The 20,266-nt window shown below is 42.4% G+C and overlaps 1 protein-coding gene across 1 annotated transcript in view; it reads left to right on the top strand.

Moving 5' to 3' along the window:
- The window catches only part of LOC133510437 (protein unc-13 homolog A-like), a 37,206-nt gene extending 17,593 nt beyond the window's left edge, over positions 1–19,613 (top strand). Inside the window, exons 13-42 of the mRNA XM_061838327.1 lie at positions 202–280; positions 597–602; positions 684–758; positions 839–1,058; positions 1,143–1,370; positions 1,463–1,604; positions 1,765–1,934; positions 2,098–2,213; positions 3,096–3,259; positions 3,368–3,521; positions 3,771–3,839; positions 4,212–4,301; positions 4,632–4,766; positions 4,891–5,018; positions 5,570–5,655; positions 5,741–5,867; positions 5,951–6,047; positions 6,781–6,924; positions 7,015–7,092; positions 8,104–8,181; positions 8,267–8,355; positions 12,444–12,587; positions 12,679–12,802; positions 13,630–13,686; positions 13,758–13,838; positions 13,914–14,061; positions 14,368–14,424; positions 14,530–14,616; positions 14,707–14,863; positions 15,694–19,613. Coding sequence (XP_061694311.1) covers positions 202–280; positions 597–602; positions 684–758; positions 839–1,058; positions 1,143–1,370; positions 1,463–1,604; positions 1,765–1,934; positions 2,098–2,213; positions 3,096–3,259; positions 3,368–3,521; positions 3,771–3,839; positions 4,212–4,301; positions 4,632–4,766; positions 4,891–5,018; positions 5,570–5,655; positions 5,741–5,867; positions 5,951–6,047; positions 6,781–6,924; positions 7,015–7,092; positions 8,104–8,181; positions 8,267–8,355; positions 12,444–12,587; positions 12,679–12,802; positions 13,630–13,686; positions 13,758–13,838; positions 13,914–14,061; positions 14,368–14,424; positions 14,530–14,616; positions 14,707–14,863; positions 15,694–15,982 — 3,619 coding nt within the window. The 3' untranslated portion in view covers positions 15,983–19,613. The remainder of the gene's footprint in view (positions 1–201; positions 281–596; positions 603–683; positions 759–838; positions 1,059–1,142; positions 1,371–1,462; positions 1,605–1,764; positions 1,935–2,097; positions 2,214–3,095; positions 3,260–3,367; positions 3,522–3,770; positions 3,840–4,211; positions 4,302–4,631; positions 4,767–4,890; positions 5,019–5,569; positions 5,656–5,740; positions 5,868–5,950; positions 6,048–6,780; positions 6,925–7,014; positions 7,093–8,103; positions 8,182–8,266; positions 8,356–12,443; positions 12,588–12,678; positions 12,803–13,629; positions 13,687–13,757; positions 13,839–13,913; positions 14,062–14,367; positions 14,425–14,529; positions 14,617–14,706; positions 14,864–15,693) is intronic.
- The last annotated feature ends 653 nt before the right edge of the window (positions 19,614–20,266 follow it).

Raw genomic sequence — 20,266 nt, 5'->3', positions numbered from 1 at the left:
TACATTAATATTTATAATTAAAATTAACCTGGTAAGCATCAGCAGAAAAAAAAAATATATGTCTGAATTAAGTCAATTGGTGGAGTGGAGCAAGAATGCACTATATTTAAATTAAATTTTTACAGGGACCTCAGGGGTTGTCTCCACTCTTGTGTTGCAGTTGTGACAAATGTGATGATGGGTCTTCCCTTTTGTACGCAGGATGGGAGGAGCACTCTATAGTATTGACAGCATGCCAGACCTTCGGAAGCGAAAAGCCATTCCTCTTGTCAGGGATCTGGTAAGGTATTTTCACTCACAGATACAGCACATACATTAGTTTGGAGAAATATTTGACTCTGAATCCAAAGTCATTCCCGTACAACTAAACTCAAGATGATTTCTTTCCATGATGACTTTTCTGTGATAGTTCCAACTAAATGAGCACACCTGACTCTTACTTAATTTAAGTCCACCGGTTCTTACATAGTAGAAATTAACATCCAAAACACTACTTGTAGTGCCAGGAATCACAAAATCCATGTTTTTCTGACTTCACACGTTAATCAGTTTTTCTTTTTTTTTTTTTCTTTTAAATTGCCGCTTCGTTACATCAGGCTATGGTAAGAAACCTTCCATCCGTTAAGACTTTCTGAACACTCTGGTAACCCTGAAATAAACCCCTTTTGATATTTTTTCTCAAGTCACTAGTGCAGAATTCTCGGAAGGCCGGAATCACCTCCGCGATGGCTTCCACCACTCTTGGCAATGAAGATTTGGTGGGTTTCTGTGCTCATTTACCTCTTTATCAACTGACATTTGTTTCATTCTTAAAATTTCCCATCCATGTCTTTTGCAGAAAAGTCACGTTTATAAGAAAACCTTGCAGGCTCTGATCTACCCCATCTCCTCTACTACACCGCACAATTTTGAAGTGTGGACAGCCACGACCCCCACCTACTGCTACGAATGTGAAGGCTTGTTGTGGGGCATCGCCCGACAAGGAATGCGCTGCTCCGAGTGTGGTGTCAAATGTCACGACAAGTGCCAAGATTTGCTGAATGCCGACTGTCTGCAGAGTAAGTTGGTAGTTCGCGCCTCATGAGCAAAAAACGCACGCTCTCAAAACCACAAGATTCTGTATTACTTCACTGCCTCTATAGGGGCTGCAGAGAAAAGTTCCAAGCACGGAGCGGAGGACCGAACCCAGAACATCATCATGGTCCTGAAGGACCGCATGAAGATCAGAGAGAGGAACAAACCAGAGATTTTTGAGCAAATCCAGGAAGTGTTTGCCCTTGACAAATCAACACACGCTACCCAAATGAAGCAGATCAAGCAAAGTGTGCTCGACGGGACATCTAAATGGTCAGCAAAGATCAGCATCACTGGTGAGATGAAATACAAATCACAATATTGGTTTCCATTTTAAATACATTTCATCTGTAAGCGTCTGTGTTATCTCTTGCACTCTTTTCCACAGTGGTATGTGCCCAGGGACTCCAGGCTAAAGACAAGACTGGTTCCAGTGATCCATACGTGACTGTCCAGGTGGGAAAGACCAAAAAAAGAACCAAGACCATCTATGGCAACCTCAACCCAGTATGGGAAGAGAACTTCCACTTGTGAGTCACATTACGGCCATTTTCAATGCTGCCATATTCATATTTCTGGTCAATCAGTCGTGTTTTCTTCAGATAAATGTTTTTAGCATCAACATGCTTATTCCTGCAGCGCTTTACAAATATGTTTTATGTTCGCTGACGATATCTTTGGCTCGTCCAGCGAGTGCCACAACTCTTCCGATCGCATCAAGGTTCGAGTGTGGGATGAGGATGATGACATCAAGTCTCGTGTGAAGCAGAGGTTCAAACGTGAGAGCGACGACTTCCTCGGTCAAACCATCATCGAAGTCCGCACGCTGAGTGGCGAAATGGACGTGTGGTATAACCTCGGTGAGTTTCCATGCCGAAATAAAGGGCAGTCAGAGGACGGTAATGTTGTTATGCATGAAACGTAGATAAGAAGCATGATCCAGATAAGTGAACGCTTGATGGGTTGCTGACAGAAGAGTCAACTAACGAAGTTTGTGCTCTGTATCCAACTTGCATCTGACAGACAAGAGGACAGATAAATCTGCTGTGTCAGGAGCCATCCGAATGCACATAAGTGTGGAGATTAAAGGAGAGGAAACTGTGGCTCCTTATCATGTCCAATACACATGTCTTCATGAGGTCAGGCATAATTTGTATTTGGACATTATCATAAATATGACATCAATGTGGTATTTATGTACATACTATCTAATCCACCCCACTGGATACGTAGAGTAGCTATCTTGCCCAGCCACACTGAGAAGATGTGTTTAACTGCATTAAGCAAATGGCAAAACAGCACACTAAATGCTCTTCTAACCGCTGAATACTACAGTAAAACTGCACATTTCAGAGTGGCAATTTATTGTGGACAGCGTGAGGCAGATCTGTGAAATAATCCTGCTGTCTAAACGGCATTTTTATATGCCACACCTGTGAAGCGAATAGATTATTTTGGCAAAGGATAAGTGCTCCCTAACATAGATATAGACAGATTTATGAACAATAATCTCTGTCTCTCTCTTTCTTGCCCTCTTTCTCTCGCTCTCTCACTCATTGTCTTGGAAATTCACTTTAGAATGCTAAGTAAGCATTTTTTGTATTCCAAATATTATCCTGTATCATTTTATATCCTGAAATGTTGTTGTCGTTTTGTTCTCTGAGAAATCGCACTGACACATTGCTTTTGGTTGTGTGGGTTCTAATTTTAGCACCCCCGTGAGTTAAAAATGGTTCATTGCCTGATAAAGGACTAATCACAGTAATTGTCAGTCACTTTCACTTTCTGAGATCCTGAGTTATGAGTACATTTATTTTTAGAGAAATTAAAGGCAAAGGCAGAAATATTCTGTACTGTATTAAAATCTTAATTGCATCCAGTTTTGTATTGTATTGTATTGAGCTGAACTCAAGCTGTATCACACTGATAGTAGGAATAGAGAAATTCTAAAGGGAGGTTTGTTGGACTGCCTGACCCCCATCCAAGGTATCTGAACACCCCTTTATTGTATCTGCGTTTAGCATCTGTTCCAGTACACCACTGAGGAACAGAATGGTGGCATAGTCAAGATCCCTGATGCCAAAGGAGATGATGCCTGGAAGGTGTATTTTGAGGAGACTGCTCAGGAGATAGTGGACGAGTTTGCTATGCGTTATGGCGTGGAGTCCATCTACCAGGCGATGACGTCAGTGCCACACGTCATCCGACCTGATCAAGTCAAAATAATAATTTGATGCGGAAAGCTGCATCATTCAGTTGCTAAATGGTTGTTTTTGCCCCTTTAAAAAAACAGCCACTTCGCCTGCTTGTCATCGAAATATATGTGCCCCGGAGTGCCCGCTGTTATGAGCACCTTGCTTGCCAACATCAACGCTTACTACGCTCATACCACCCAGTCGTCCAACAATGTTTCCGCCTCAGACAGATTTGCTGCTTCCAACTTTGGTGTAAGTGTATATGTTGTCTCTGTTTGAAAGCTTTCCAAACTACAATTCCCAGTTGTTGGGATGATCTAATAAACAAATATAAAAACTACTGCGTGACTGCAAAAACAAATAAAATGTGGCCCAGCCCACTTCAGCAAACACTCACTTTGCTGAGCTTGTTCTGATAGGAATCGACAACGTTAAATGACTTTAATGCCACTGACAGCTGTGGTGTATTTCTTTGCTGTTTTGTCATTCACATTTTTTTAGAAGGAGAGGTTTGTCAAGTTACTTGATCAGCTGCACAACTCCCTGAGGATTGACCTCTCCATGTACCGGGTACTGAATTCTGTCTACTTTTTTATTTGTGCCGTGTTGGAAAATGTAATTCTTCAGTACAGATATTCACTGGACAATACTTTATAGAATGCAAATGTAAATTTCTTACCTTATTCTACTCTAACCTTAAAAATAATTGTGATTGATCCTGTGTAATAATATTAAATATTTTAATCATAAAATGTCTTGTGAGTTTATATGAGTTGTAGTTGTTGAATTGAACAATTGGAATACTTTTCTGTGACATTCTAAAGTACTGATCCTGTATTTCCCTGCGCAGTGATGGAAGTCTTGAAGTGTTTTTTTTTAGACACAAGAAAGCCAATAACAAGTGAAATATCTCTTCCCATTTGTTTGCAAATATTCCTTCAGAACAATTTTCCTGCCAGTAGTCCGGAAAGACTCCAAGATCTCAAGTCTACTGTGGACCTGCTGACCAGCATCACATTCTTCAGGATGAAGGTACGAATGAATGCAATGTGAAGGAAAAAGTAAAAATTTCTTTGGTATTTACTTGATGCAAGCCCCAAAGAATCAACAAGACATGCATGCAAATTTCAAGGCATTTCTGTCAAGAAGCCTGAGGGTGATCCTGAGAATCCGCTTCCATTATCATATCCAAACGGAAGCTGTTAGTGAGAGAACCAAACACATTGAAGAAATTAGGTAACATTAGGTAAAAATGTTTGGATGTTTCATTGTGGGTACTGTATTCCACCAAAGCTCTCACGCTGGCTGTGACTATGTGTGTGTCTGACTGAATTTTTCAATTTTTTCGGTTTGTGTTTTTAGGTCCAGGAACTTCAAAGCCCCCCCAGAGCGAGCCAGGTTGTGAAGGACTGCGTCAAAGCCTGCCTCAATTCCACCTACGAGTACATTTTCAACAACTGTCACGACCTCTACAATAGAGAATATCAGACGGATCCTGTAAGTTTGTGCACATGAAAGTAGAGCATGTCTTTCATCTTTTAATATGTTAAAACTATGTTTGAGAGGAAAATAAATGCCCTGCTGTTTTCTAAAGCAAAGATGTGACATTTCCTGTCCCCAGTCAAAGGCGCTTCCTCCAGATGAGCAGGGACCCAGTGTCAAGAACCTGGACTTCTGGTCCAAACTCATCACCCTCATTGTGTCCATTATAGAGGAGGATAAAAACTCCTACACTCCTTGCCTTAATCAGTGAGTCTCTTTTGCATGTGTTGACATTTTCCTCGTGGCTCAGAAAATAGTGTCCATTTAAAACATTCTCACGGTATACAATATACAGCAATAGTTTTCAACCTTTTTACACCAAATACCACCTCGCAAAGTAGACATTGAACATTTAAACTGCAGTTACATTTCTGAAACTAATAACTGTTTAATTATGTAAATAATGATTTGGTTCAGTTTTTAAATAAAACAGTACTTTACATAAAAGTTAAATACAACTGAAATATACTCAACAGGTGTTTTGTTCTGGTTTAGATACAAAATGTAATACATTGCAACATTGTGCACAATCTTTGGGCACCGAAGGCTATACCGATAGTGAGGGCATAAAAACAAAATGTCCGATACATCGGCCGATTACTGAAATAAACAACTTAAACAGGATACATACTTTGCAAGGACAGGTGTGTACTTCCTAATTACTTCCTAATTGAGCCTACCGATTTATCGGTTTCGCTCTAGATATTATTCTGTATGAATTGATGGATTTAGTGTGAGCAGCGTGTTTCTTCTTCTAGGTTTCCACAGGAACTCAATGTGGGCAAGATCAGTGCTGAGGTCATGTGGAACATGTTTGCACAAGACATGAAATACGCCATGGAAGGTTAGCAGGGATGGAAGGGACATTTTTGTGCCTGGAAAAAAATGTCAAGCTTTTTCCCCTTCAATATTTTTGTCTTTGTATTTAGAACACGAAAAGCACCGTCTGTGTAAGAGTGCAGATTATATGAACTTACACTTCAAGGTGAAGTGGCTTTACAACGAGTACTGCAAGGAACTACCCACATTTCAGAAACATGTACCAGAATATCCAGCGTAAGTATTTTTACACAGGCACCTATTTTTAGCATGAAACAAAGAATCATCTTTTTTCCCTTTCTGTTCTACTTCCACTTCAGATGGTTTGAGCCATTCGTCATCATGTGGCTAGATGAAAATGAGGAAGTATCCAGAGATTTTCTCCACGGAGCTCTGGAGAGGGACAAAAAAGACGGCGTAAGCATCGCCCACCCCCCAAAAAAAGAAAAAAATAATATTATACAAAGACTGCACACCTCATGAACAAAAAAAAAAAGTCAGAAAAATTTGTAGAATCCAACAGCAGGCTATAGATGTTTGCAAAAAAATTGGACATTTTTTAATAGTCAGCGATAAAATGATAAAGTTAAGTATTCATGCATGTCTCAAGGAAATTGTAAGTATTTTACACCTGACTCAGCACATTGGAGGCTTGAGTTGAAGACCCCGCGGCGATCAATAATGATTCGGCACGCCGTACCTGATGCAAATAGGGAAAAGAAAAGGCACATGTTGATGCACACACACAAACAGGGGGGAAAAAAAACCCACAGATCAGCTCCATTTCACACTACAGATCATACGGCAAAAAAAAGCCGATACAAAGCAGCTGAAGATTGTTCTATCTCATATGTCAGGAATCCTTTGGGTCTAATTATTGTCACCTGAGGCAGTTTCTGCTTTAGCGTGTCAGCGAAAATGCAATCCGTGGCCCCGTCACAGACCGTACCTTAGCAGTGAGCAATTCGAGGCTATGACGGGACTGTTATATGAGGGCCCTGCCCCCCCACCATGACCTTCTGATAATCTCTTAGATCGAGGCCACGTGCAGCAAAGGGGAGAAGGAAGGATGAGAGAGAGAGAAAAGCTCACTGAAGGGTCGCTTTAATTGGGTCATGTTAAGTGCTCATGCTTTCCTCTTGTTGTGCAGTTCCAGGTGACTTCAGAGCACGCTTTGTTCTCCTGCTCTGTAGTAGATGTGTTCTCTCAGCTCAATCAGAGCTTCGAAATCATCCGCAAACTGGAGTGTCCCGACCCTCAGATTGTTGGCAACTACATGAAGAGATTCGCCAAGGTGACCTTCGCCTTTCAGCACTATCCTGTCACCAGACATTCTGCGTCACATGACCTTTTTCTACCAATTGATTGTATTTCTCTTTCTTAGACCATTGGCAATGTCCTGCTGTCTTACGCTGACATCATAGCGAAGGAATTTCCAAATCATGTGAAGAAGGAGAAGGTGGTAAGTGTCAAAACGGACACTCACTTGGGTCGACACATCTATACAACTGTACCGCTCTGCAATGATGGTGATAGCTTGCGGTCGCTTCATGGCCAATCACGTGATTTGGCAACACAAAAACATCACCGAATTCAACAGATGGTGGAGTCACGGAGCAAACTACCGGCAGTGCCTCAGGCGTGTGCAATATGCAAGTCTATCCTCAAATGTACTGTAATCAAAGGACAAGTGCTACGCAAGCTCTTCTGAAAAAACACCCGATCACGCTAGCTGACGAGCAGCTTTAAATCTTTACGCCAGCCCTCAACAAATTCATCAAACTCCCTTCTGTAGCCATGAAACACAGGCAATATAATGTAGTGTCTGGTTACACAATGAAATGGAGACAAGCTGTAGTCGATCAATAACCTCTTTATTGTAAAAATCAACAGATAAGGTTGCCATAGATAGCATCCAACTTACCTTTCTCTCAACCATCAGCATTCATCCCGCAGACAGAGCCTCGCAATTGTTTTCCTTCTACTTGCCCCACACCCAAACTCACTCATCCAATCTCAAGTAGCAAACACCTTCATGGTTGCATACACTGTAGGAACTTGTAAAACCTTTGCAACAATCCACATTACACAACAGCATGTTTGCTATGATACATTACTGCAAAATATTCTCCTGCAATTTTTAAAATATATTGTATTCAGTAGCAACCCTGTAGTTGTGAGCGAGCGAGTGATTGACATGGCCACTTTTGCGGTGCTTCAAAGTGAATTAAAATAGTGTAATTAGCTGAATGTTGTATAATCTGAGGCAAAGCGGGTGGCACTCCCAGAGCGACCAGAGCCTCAGCAGGAGATTAGTTAGTGGAAAACTCTGCAGCTTTTCCTGCCTCACCAACTGTTCCCGCAAGAACTACTGTAGACTGATTACAGCCAAATGCTGGCAGCGGGTAGATGAAAAGAAGTGTGAAACTGAAAACGTGCGTGGAATGATTTATTCTCCGTTTTTCATCCGCAGCCATGTATCATCATCAACAACATCCAGCAGCTTCGAGTTCAGCTAGAGAAGATGTTTGAGGCGATGGGAGGCAAAGATGTGAGAAGCAGCCTGATTCACATTTCTATTTTGATAATAGTACAGGTATAGCGTCTATTTATTCATTGTGTTCATATTTTTCTAGCTTAATGTGGAGGCAAGTGACTTCCTGAAAGAACTGCAAAACAAACTGAACAGCGTCATGGATGACCTCAGTCGCATCTTTGCTGTCAGGTTGGTGTGGCTCATCGATCTTAGTACTGCACTTATTGATTTTCAGGTGTCTGTACTTGACTGGAGTATTTGTTTTCCTGATACATTTTTGCTTTTATTCCTTACATTTGAAAACAGATCCTTATGTCTATTCACAGAATTTTCAAAAATAAGGTTGTTTGCATTTTTCAACCTTGGGAGATGATGTAACAATGAAAGATAAAGACTTACCCTAATTTCTCGTGTATAATACACATTTTTCCAATTAATAATCGAGGGTGCATATTATACATCGGTGTAAGAAAAATAACTCATTGTTAGTCATGAGCTGAATGCAGCCCTATGGGGGCACAAACCAGTGCAATCTGTAGGCCGGTCCCAAGCCCGGATAAATGCAGAGGGTTGCGTCAGGAAGGGCATCCGGCGTAAAAACTGTGCCAAACAAATATGAGCGTTCATCTAAAGAATCCCATACCGGATCGGTCGTGGCCCGGGTTAACAACGCCCGCCCCCGGCACTGCTAACCTGCAGGGCGTCGGTGGAAATTCAGCTACTGTGGGTCGAAGACAAAGAAGAGGAGGAAACCGGATCCAGCGTCAGAAGTAAAAGAGGAATGCACAGAGCCTACAACTGAGTGTAGGGACTTTGAATGTTGGGACTATGACAGGAAAAGCTCAGGAGTTGGTTGACATGATGATTAGGAGAAAGGTTGATATTCTGTGCATCCAAGAGAGCAGGTGGAAAGGTAGTAAGGCTAGAAGTTTGGGAGCAGGGTTTAAATTATTCTACCACGGAGTAGATGGGAAGAGAAATGGAGTAGGGGCTATTTTAAAGGAAGAGCTGGCTAAGAATGTCTTGGAGGTGAAAAGAGTATCAGATCGAGTGATGAGACTAAAATTTGAAATTGAGGGTGTTATGTATAATGTGGTTAGCGGCTATGCACCACAGGTAGGATGTGACCTAGAGTTGAAAGAGAAATTCTGGAAGGAACTAGATGAAGTAGTTCTGAGCATCCCAGACAGCGAGAGAGTTGTGATTGGTGCAGATTGTAATGGACATATTGGTAAAGGAAACAGGGGCGATGAAGAAGTGATGGGTAAGTACGGCATCCAGGAAAGGAACTTTGAAGGGCAGATGGTGGTGGACTTTGCAAAAAGGATGGAGATGGCTGTAGTGAACACTTATTTCCAGAAGAGGGAGGAACATATAGTGACCTACAAGAGCGGAGGTAGAACCACGCAGGTAGATTATATTTTGTGCAGACGATGTAATCTGAAGGAGGTTACTGACTGTAAAGTAGTGGTAGGGGAGAGTGTAGCTCGACAGCATAGGATGGTAGTATGTAGGATGATTCTGGTGGTGGGTAGGAAGATTAAGAAGACAAAGGTAGAGCAGAGAACCATGTGGTGGAAGCTGAGAAAGGAAGAATGTTGTGCGGCCTTCCGGAAAGAGGTGAGACAGGCTCTCGATGGACAACCGAAGCTCCCGGAAGACTGGACGACGACAGCCAAGGTGATCAGAGAGACAGGCAGGAGAGTACTTGGTGTGTCATCTGGTAGGAAAGGGGAGAAGGAGACTTGGTGGTGGAACCCCAAAATACAGGGAGTCATACAAGGAAAGAGATTAGCGAAGAAGAAGTGGGATACTGAGAGGACTGAGGAGAGGCGAAAGGAGTACATCGAGATGCGACGTAGGGCAAAGGTAGAGGTGGCAAAGGCTAAACAAGAGGCAGATGAAGACATGTACACCAGGTTGGACACGAAAGAAGGAGAAAAGGATCTCTACAGGTTGGCCAGACAGAGGGATAGAGATGGGAAGGATGTGCAGCAGGTCAGGGTGATTAAGGATAGAGATGGAAATGTGTTGACTGGTGTCGGTAGTGTACTAAATAGATGGAAAGAATACTTTGAGAAGTTGATGAATGAAGAAAATGAGAGAGAAGGAAGAGTTGAAGAGGCAAGAGTGAAGGACCAGGAAGTGGAAATGATTACTAAGGGGGAAGTCAGAAAGGCATTACAAAGGATGAAAAATGGGAAGGCAGTTGGTCCTGATGACATACCGGTAGAGGTATGGAAGCAATTTGGAGAGATGGCTGTGGAGTTTTTCACCAACTTATTCAACAGAATACTAGCGGGCGAAAAGATGCCTGAAGAATGGAGGAAAAGTGTTCCCATTTTTAAGAACAAAGGGGATGTTCAGAGCTGTGGGAACTATAGAGCAATAAAGTTGATGAGCCACACAATGAAGTTATGGGAAAGAGTAGTGGAGGGTAGACTCAGGACAGAAGTAAGTATCTGCGAGCAACAGTATGGTTTCATGCCTAGAAAGAGTACCACAGATGCATTATTTGCCTTGAGGATGCTCGTGGAAAAGTACAGAGAAGGTCAGAAGGAGCTACATTGTGTCTTTGTGGATCTAGAGAAAGCCTATGACAGAGTACCAAGAGAGGAACTGTGGTACTGCATGCGTAAGTCTGGTGTGGCAGAGAAGTATGTTAAAATAGTACAGGACATGTAGGATGGCAGCAGAACAATGGTGAGGTGTGCCTTAGGTGTGACAGAGGAATTTAAGGTGGAGGTGGGACTGCATCAGGGATTCTGTTCCTTCCTGTTTGCAGTGGTAATGGATAGGCTGACAGATGAGGTTAGACTGGATTCCCCTTGGACCATGATGTTCGCAGATGATATTGTGATCTGCAGTGAAAGCAGGGAGCAGGCGGAGGAACAGTTAGAAAGATGGAGGCATGCACTGGAAAGGAGAGGAATGAGGATTACCCAAAGTAAAACAGAATATATGTGCGCGAATGAGAGGGGCGGAGGAGGAAGAGTCAAGCTCCAGGGAGAAGTGATAGCGAAGGTAGATGACTTCAAATACTTGGGGTCAATAATACAGAGCAATGGTGAGTGTGGAAAGGAAGTGAAGAAAAGGGTCCAAGCGTTGAGGAACAGTTGGCGGGAGGTATCTGGTGTTCTATGTGGAAAAAATAGTATCCGCCAGGATGAAGGGCAAAGTTTATAAAACAGTGGTGAGGTGAGTGGTCCATGATGTACGGATTAGAGACAGTGGCACTGAAGAAACAACAGGAATCTGAACTGGAGGTGGCAGAAATGAAGATGTTGAGGTTCTCGCTCGGAGTGACCAGGTTGGATAGGATTAGAAATGAGCTCATTCGAGGGACAGCCAAAGCTGGATGTTTTGGAGACAAGATTCGAGAGAGCAGACTTCGATGGTTTGGACATGTTCAGAGGCGAGAGAGTGAGTATATTGGTAGAAGGATGCTGAGGATGGAGCTCCCAGGCAAAAGAGCGAGAGGAAGACCAAAGAGAAGGTTTATGGATGTGGTGAGGGAAGACATGAGGGCAGTTGGGGTTAGAGAGGAAGATGCAGGAGATAGGCTAAGATGGCAAAAGATGACACGCTGTGGCGACCCCTAACGGGACAAGCCGAAAGGAAAAGAAGAAGAAGAAGTTAGTCATGAGCTGGCAAAAATCAACGCAACAATCTTCCCTGCTACGACCTCTTAATGATACTACATTGTATAGACATACTTATACCGAGGGCTGTTTGATGTAACATGCAACCGAATTTAGCCTCTTAGTGAACTAGACAGCAGAAACACTCACCTGAAAATTTGTGATATAATTTTTTACACGCGTGTAATTAGAATTCATAAAAGTAACTGCTTCCATTGATAGAGGCATCAGTATTATTAGTGCATGCGCAAAGAATAAAGGAAGCATTTTCTGATTTTGTTTCCTGCCAGCGCAAAGGCAAGCAATTTCTGCATTATTTCAAAGGACTTTAAAAGCTCTCCTAAAATACAAATTACTATTTGGACAATATTTAAATTTTAGAGCACAGATACTAACAATTCTGGGATGCTTCTTGTACAAAGAAAGGAAAATTCTGCCGAGCGTGCCATTTTGTGGGTGCGTATTATACTTGAAGGGTAGTATACACAAGTACATTTCTAGGTCAGAACGTCTACGTTTACCAGTATTTTATACACAATGTGAGTGTGAGCACTTTTGCCACCACTCTTGATTCTCAACAGCCGCAGGTAGCTTGGCCCTAATAGTTGGTATCAATGTGTTCTTTGCTCGCTGCAGTTTCCAGCCCCAAATTGAGGACAACGTCAGACAGATGGGGGACATCTTGGCACAGGTCAAAGGTCAGACTGTGCCAGCCAATGGCAGTGTAGTTCAGGAAGCAGACAATGTTCTGCAACCCATCATGGACTTTCTGGACAGCAAGTGAGTCAGACTGGTTGTCAAACCTTAAAATGTTTTGTTAGTGTATATTCATGGCGTTGCGATCCTAACAGGAAGTTCTTTTCCGCTTTAGCCTTTCGCTGTTTGCCAAAATCTGCGAGAAGACCGTTTTGAAGAGAGTGCTGAAGGAGCTGTGGAAACTAGTGATGAACACAATGGAGAAAACCATTGTGCTTCCAACACTTACTGACCAGACGGTGTGTGTGTGTGTGTGTGATCGTCACCTCTTTTACTTCTCAACAGCGGAACTTCCAAAGTTAAACACAAACTACTCTCTGACCAAATGGAACCAAGCGGTTGTCATTTGAAAATATTTGCAGAACATTTTCTCCATTAGCCACAAATAGAGAGGGAACAGAAAGTTTTCAGTGTTGATGTCAAGGGCCGTTTTTCTAGAAATTGCTCGGAATCATCTTGAAACTTTATCCACCATTGTAATTCTCCATACAACACAGTTGAAGAAGGGAAGTACAAATAAACTGTGTAAATATTGTGGTTGCAAAAGTGTGCACACCCTATGACAACTGTGATGTGGCTGTGGTCAGAATTACCAAATTAAATTCAAGCTCATTTCAAATGAGAGACAGCACACACCTGACACAATTGAGTGCATCTGATTAATTTCAGATGTTCGACATTGTTTAGCTTTTTTTTAAGGTATTACGGTAAAATTGACAGGTATTTGTAACTGGTCATAATTCCCTCTACCTTGTCTAAGGCCCCACTTCCAGATGAAGAAAAACAGCCGCAAAATGTGCTCCACTGTTTTTTGGGCATGAGCAGTGTTGTGTTTACCTTTGGAATTATGGTCTAGGTTTCATCAGCCCCAAACACATTCCAAGTTACCCTTAAGCAGGATAGTTGAACCCCACCACCCCCAATTTTCTCTTGGCACTGGAAAGCAATCATTACTCTGTATGTACAGTGCGTGCTGTCTGAAAATAAACTTCCTTCTTGCATCCTTTATACGTTCCATATTTTTAAGCATAAAGTCACTTCTCGTTTGTCTGCCTTTTCATCCCAGGGCACTCAGATAATCTTCAATGCAGCGAAGGAATTGGGCCAACTGTCAAAGCTGAAGGTAATAAAGTTACAGTGCATCCAAACAAAGCGGCCGACAGTTGAAGCGCCGTAACGCTCGTCTTCTTGCAGGAGCACATGGGCCGAGAAGAGGCCAAAGCGCTAACTCCAAAGCAGTGTGCAGTCATCGAGCTGGCCTTAGACACCATTAAGGTGTAGTACTTTGTACGACTAACTAATAATTCCAAGACACAAAGTCTAAAAACGATTGTTCTTTCTTTTTCACAGCAATACTTCCATGCCGGTGGGGTGGGCCTGAAGAAAACCTTCTTGGAGAAGAGTCCAGACCTTGCATCCCTGCGTTACGCCTTGTCACTGTATACGCAGGCCACGGATAAACTGATCAGGAAGTTTGTCCTTTCCCAGCATGCTCAGGGTACAACACACAAAGTCAGAAACTGCACTCATACATCAATGACATAACGATAGATTCAAAGGGCACCGCTGATCGAGTTCATTCAATTAATTAGGGAATAATATGGGATTAAAAAAAGAATAACTCCCATTCTGTATTTGAGGTAATGTTAGTGAGTTATTAGCACTGTGTATCGATTGGAAAATATTTAGCAAAAGAGCAACTGAATGGGGAAACAACACTTTACACAGAAATTTGACATGCCACTGTCATATTATCTTGTCCCGCGAACAAACTTTTGTCTGAAGTTCAACTGTGTCCCCTCAGTTCACGGAGGCAAAGGGATCCGCTACACGGCAAATGAAGACACGCCGCCAGAGAAACGTATGCGCCACTGCCCGATTGGCTGAAATGTGATGTCATTGTGAACTGTCCACACTTTGTATAAAGTGGAAAGAGTCTCAAAAGGGTATCTGGCTGTCTTTGCAGCATCGGGGGTGGATGCAGTCGGAGAAGTGGTCATGCACGTGGACATTCTACCTCAGCCGAACGGCGAGCACAAGATCAGCATCAAAGGTAGACGGCAGCTTGTCGCGTTTTTAGATGAAAATTGTCGCAAATCGTTGCACTTTTGTGGGCCGGCTGTAATTGACGTTCTCGCTCCAGTGGTAGTTGCCAACGACCTGAAATGGAGGGCGCAAGGTTTCCGCCCTTTCGTGGAGGTCTACATCATTGGCCCTCACCTCAGTGACAAGAAAAGAAAGTTTGCCACCAAATCCAAGAACAACAGCTGGTCCCCGAAATTCAATGAGAGCTTCCAGTAGTGAGTATCGTCCTTCTTCTTCTTTCCCTTTTGGCTTGTCCTTTTAGGGGTCGCCACAGCGGGTCATCATTTTCCATATAAGCTAATCTCGTGCATCCTCCTCTGTCCCCATGTCCTCCCTCACCACATCCTTCAACCTTTTCTTTGGTCTTCCTCTTGCTCGTTTGCCTCGCAGCTCCATCTTCAGCACCCTTCTACCAACATACTCACACTCTCGCCTCTGAACATGTCCAAACCAACAAAGTCTGCTCTTTCCAACCTTGTCTCCAAAACATCCAACTTTGGTTGACCCCAAGTATTTGAAGTCATCCACCCTCGCTATCTCTTCTCCCTGGAGCTTCACTCCTCCTCCTCCAACCCTCACATTATGCTCATATACACAGGCACATATAGTGAGTATGGTCCTGATGGCTTAAAAAAAAAAAATGTTGGGATTGCCTTTTTCTTTTCTTTGGATTGAGTATTCCCAAAGCTCTCCTGTCGATCTCATCTATCCTCTGTTATTCGCTGAAAAAGTCAGCTTTGCTGTTTTTGTGCTTGTCCAAACCCCGGTTTTTTATGCTTTGGCGCCATCATATGGCATCTCTGTGTTAAGGAACTGTTGCGGAGGAGAAAGATTCATGTAGATATTTTCTGTTAAGTAATGCTTTGCTACCCTCTTCTGGCATCTATTGGGAATTAGTTTTTTTTTTGGGGGGGGGTATATTGATTTTACAATTCAATAATTCCTTTAATTCAAATTCCTTTAGATTTTGTTCTTACAACAGAGAAAAATCATCTGGTTGACGATTTGTTCTAATTCTAATTGATATTTTGCTTCTTGTTTCTAGCTCGCTGGGCACCGAGGTGGGTCCAGAGAGTTACGAGCTGCACGTGTGCGTGAAGGACTACTGCTTCGCCCGCGAGGACCGCACGGTGGGCATGGCCGTGCTGCAGGTGAAGGACATCGCCAACAAGGGCGGCGTCACCTGCTGGCTCCCGCTGGGGCGCCGGGTCCACATGGATGAGACGGGCCTGACGGTGCTGCGCATCCTGTCGCAGCGCAACAACGACGACGTGGCCAAAGAGTTCGTCAAGCTCAAGTCGGACCAGCGCTCGGCCGAGGAGGGCCGGAGCTGAGGGGACGCGGGCGCGGGGGGGGGTCCACCACGTGCGGTACACAAGCACACGCATCCCCAAACGCTCGGCTGTAAATACCTTCGCCTGCATTTCGGCAACATTGAGGGCAGAATATCTTTCTACAAGTTTATTTCTTTTGGACATATTTTGACTCTTAGCTTCAGGTTAGCTACACATTAAGCTAGCATCTCACCTTTTCTACAGCCCACACGTAGATGTGAAAAGTTGGAGGATGACCACTTTTGCACTTTTTGCCTCCCTGTATGGATATTCAGGAGAGTGTCGCTCCGCTGAGTTCGTCTGTGTGTATCTGCGTTCTTCCTCCGCATCCGCTCGTTTCGTGTCAAGTGGATCTCCGGCACAGATCTGAGATCAGCGCCGTGTCATATCAGGGGTGTCCAAACAATAAACATAAATATGAAAATGTAAAGCATTTATTCCGCATCCTCTCCTTCCAGCTTACGTTCAACATACTAGTTCTGTCTTTGTCCTCAACAGTAATACAATTCGGAACACGAGTAGAATGATTGGGATGTATAAATAAAATGACAAGTAATTTTTTTCGCACTTCTACCTTCCACTAGTATACTTCAAGTACATGTTGCTAGTGAGGCACAAGTAGTAGTGGCGTTTTTGGTACTACTAGCTGTTTCCATGAGGATCTCTATACTAGTAGGCCCAAAATGTCACTGCAAGTGGGGGAAGAAATGTTAGTAGTAAGACCAAAAAAAATGACCACATATTAGTAACATAATGCTGTCATATTAGACACTAATAGTGTTTTATATTATTGGAGCAAGGCACATCATTTATTTTAGATGAGAAGGCTCTCCTATGTATAAAAATGCCAAAATGTGGACACACAGTTTACTAATGTATCTTCTGCCATCTCATCAGCGATCTTCGGGCAGGAGGCGTGGTACACCCCAAAGTGGTTGCCAGCAAATCACAGGACACATAGAGTAGAAGCAAACAAGCATTCGCACTCACAATCACACCAACGGGCAATTTAGAGTTTCCAATGAATGTGATCATGAATAATGTTTCATTTTGTTGGAAGACTATGCGAAATATGGCCCACAAGCCATACTTTGGACACCCCTGCTATGATTTGAAGAGAACACCACTGTCCTGAGATCAGCGTCCACTAAGTCCACCTTCACCTGTCGCGTGTTGTCGTTAATGAACGCCTCGCATGTTGAACCCCTCCTACCGAAACTGTGATTATCCTGCTGTAATCATGGCAACCCCTCACCTCCAATATTTCACCCCCCCCCCCCTTCCTTTGAGATTTGACTCCATCTCCATGTTGCAGCCAGTCATGTGTTGTAAAACACAACATGGAGCACAGCACAGCACTGTACCGTTGTACCTTGACTTACGAGTTATTCACTTTCCTAGTTTTTCGAGATCCAAGCAGTTGCTTGGCTGAATTTTTTTCATTTTATGTGCGCTTTGTTGGCGACAACGAATACAACAATATCCGCCCACCATCAGTCTATGTGGTTTTCTCAAAGTGAGTCTTGTTTTGTGCTCACATTTTTTCTTCACGTATTTTTGAGAGCTGAGAGGAAGAAGCAAGTAAAGTTCAATTGAATTCAATTGTGAAATGATGGAAAAAACATTAATAGGATGTATTTGTGGTACTTTTATTGACATAATTGCCTTGTTGCTTAAGTCAGTTTTTGTTTTCAGAAAACAGGAATAAAAACAAATTCAAGGAACAAAAAAAGTTACCTCGATCCAACCTTTGGCCTGGGTGAGAAGAATCCACACAGACGTAAGAAGAAAACTGCAAAATTAGGATTTTTTTTTTTTTTTTTTTTTTTTTAGCTGATGTTGTGACAGCAAATTAAAAACGATTTGACCAATTTGTGGTTAAATTCAGACTGAAGAAGATTAAACTCGGTGAATGAAGGTGAAACCAAAGGAAAAACGTGTAGCGATTAAGGGGAGAAAAATGTTGATTTATTTAAAATGTATTTTATCATGTTATTACTATATTTTTTCAAGGGTACACTACAATGTTTTTTTTCTTATTTGTGTACAAAGTACTTTTGGGAGGGGGGTTGGAACGGATTAATGGCATTTCCATCCATTTCAATGGGGATGAATAGTTTGAGACAAGAATGTTTTGCGTTTCAAGCGTGATCACGGGCTAAATTCAACACGTAAGTCAAGGTAACGCGGTACTTCCAAAAGGGCTACAAGACCTCCCTCCCCACCCCTCCCCACCTCGCACCCTGCCGTAAAAACGTGCCCGCTGTGCAGTCGAGTTTATATGTGCACAAAAAGTAAAAGGTTCTGCGAGCGTGAGCAATAGGAACGAGCCGTTAACCAATCAGTCCGCACCAGAACCGAATCATCGCCATCTTATTTTTGCTTCTGTGTAAACGTGTTGAAGGAGGAATGTGTTTGTGTCCTTCATCGACTATTTGCCTTGAGGAGGACCCAATTTGCACAAACCTGAGCACTCATTTGATTTTTTTTTTTTTTATTGAAAGAATTAAAGCCATTGGAGTCGCCGCCAAGCATTTATGATTCAATCTTTTATGTTGACTGCAAAAAAAAGAAGGGAAAGGGTGGTCTGACGTCCGCCCCCGTCGTCCCCATCGTCCTTTGTGTTGTCCGACGATGTCATTGATTGTGACCAAACACTGCTGGCCCATCACACGTTTCGACTCGATACGATAATAATGAGTGTTATTCATCTCCAAGAGATTCATCTTTTTGATGTTTTCTGGATACAGGGTTTCCCTAACTTTTTCTTTTGTCTGTTTTTGAAGATAAAGATTAAAACTAGAACAGCAATAAATTGCAACTAAAACTATTTTGCAGTAAAGTGAACTTATAATTTATAAAAACAAAGTAAGTTAAATCAATGCCTGAAAAATGTGACAAAAATATTTAAAAAAGGAAATTGTTTGAATAGGGATGTCTTAAAACAATGTAAAGATGTACAAAAGCTTTGGTTTAAAAAAAAAAAAAAAAGGAAAATAAGCTACCTTAGTCCAAACATTTAAAGTCCCCATAAAGTGAAATCTCATTGAAAAGTGTTTTGAATTACAGTAAGGCCTCGGTTCTCGAACTTCCCGTTTTCAAACAAATCGGAATTTTTTTTTTTTTGCTTCTGTTTTCGAACGAAAATTGGTACTCGAACGCCCCCAGGAAAACCCGAAAATAACATATTGCGCACGGCCAGACCAGCTGACCCACGACGTGCTTTTGTTGTGAATACCCACACCCCCAAAAAATCGCGGAAATAACATAATGCAGCCAGTGCAAGCAGATGGCCCGCCCACAACGCGTTGTGACACTGTCAATTCGAACGCCCCGAAAAAGGAAAAGAAAAACGGCAATGACATAACGCGCGTAGCGCAACCAGCGCACTTTTGTTATTCTGTATAACGCAGCCTCAGACGTGTCCAGGTAGTGACTGTTGTTTTTCTTCTTTTTTTCTTCTGACCGAGGACCGTATTAACCCCCAATCATGGCTCCAAAGAAATCAAATTGCTCGTGTAAAGTTATTCTGCACTTTTGTTCATAAAAAGAGTTTACAAGGCTGGGGGCCGAGTCGCAACAGATACGGCAATGCACTCCCAGCCGAGCGTACTCTACTATTAAAGCATACATTTTAAGAAAAAAATGAACATATTTCTTAAATTATTTTATTATATAAAGTATTTAAACTATACATGCATTTCTGCTTTGCAGTTTATTATCAGGAAAAGCTAAAAAAAAATGCTTTAAAAAGGCCAGTTTTTTAGGCATGGAACGCATGAATTTATTTTTCATTCATTGTAATGGGAGACATTGATCCGGTTTTCGAACAAATCACTTCTCAAACCGTTTTCTGGAACGGATTGTGGTCAAAAACCGAGGCATCACTGTACTTTAAAAAAATAGTATTGAAAATGAGACTTCAAAATCGGGAAAAATCAAGCCATGGTCATGGCTCTGGAACTCCACGGGTGTGTCCGCTGATTCCGTTGGACCCATGCCCAACTGTCAATCAGATACCGCTCCAACAACCTGGAAAAGTGGGTGATACGTTCTCGTATCTTCCTCATGCCTTACGCATCCCTGCATGTTTGAGGTGTGAAAACTTGAAAACAAATTTGATGAAAAACAGTTTAATACCATATCACCACATTTGCACATGTTCACGATTTATCGTCAAACGTACAATGTGGCAAGAAACAAATCTCCAAATTCACGTTACAGTATAGTACGTATTGCTACCCCTCCCATGAATATAAATGTGTGTATATATTTCCTGTACGT

This window comes from Syngnathoides biaculeatus, chromosome 13 (assembly GCF_019802595.1).
Source record: "Syngnathoides biaculeatus isolate LvHL_M chromosome 13, ASM1980259v1, whole genome shotgun sequence".
In the NCBI taxonomy this organism is placed as follows: Eukaryota; Metazoa; Chordata; class Actinopteri; order Syngnathiformes; family Syngnathidae; genus Syngnathoides; species Syngnathoides biaculeatus.
Note: the sequence above shows the minus strand (reverse complement) of the source record. Positions and strands in the feature narration are given on the sequence as shown.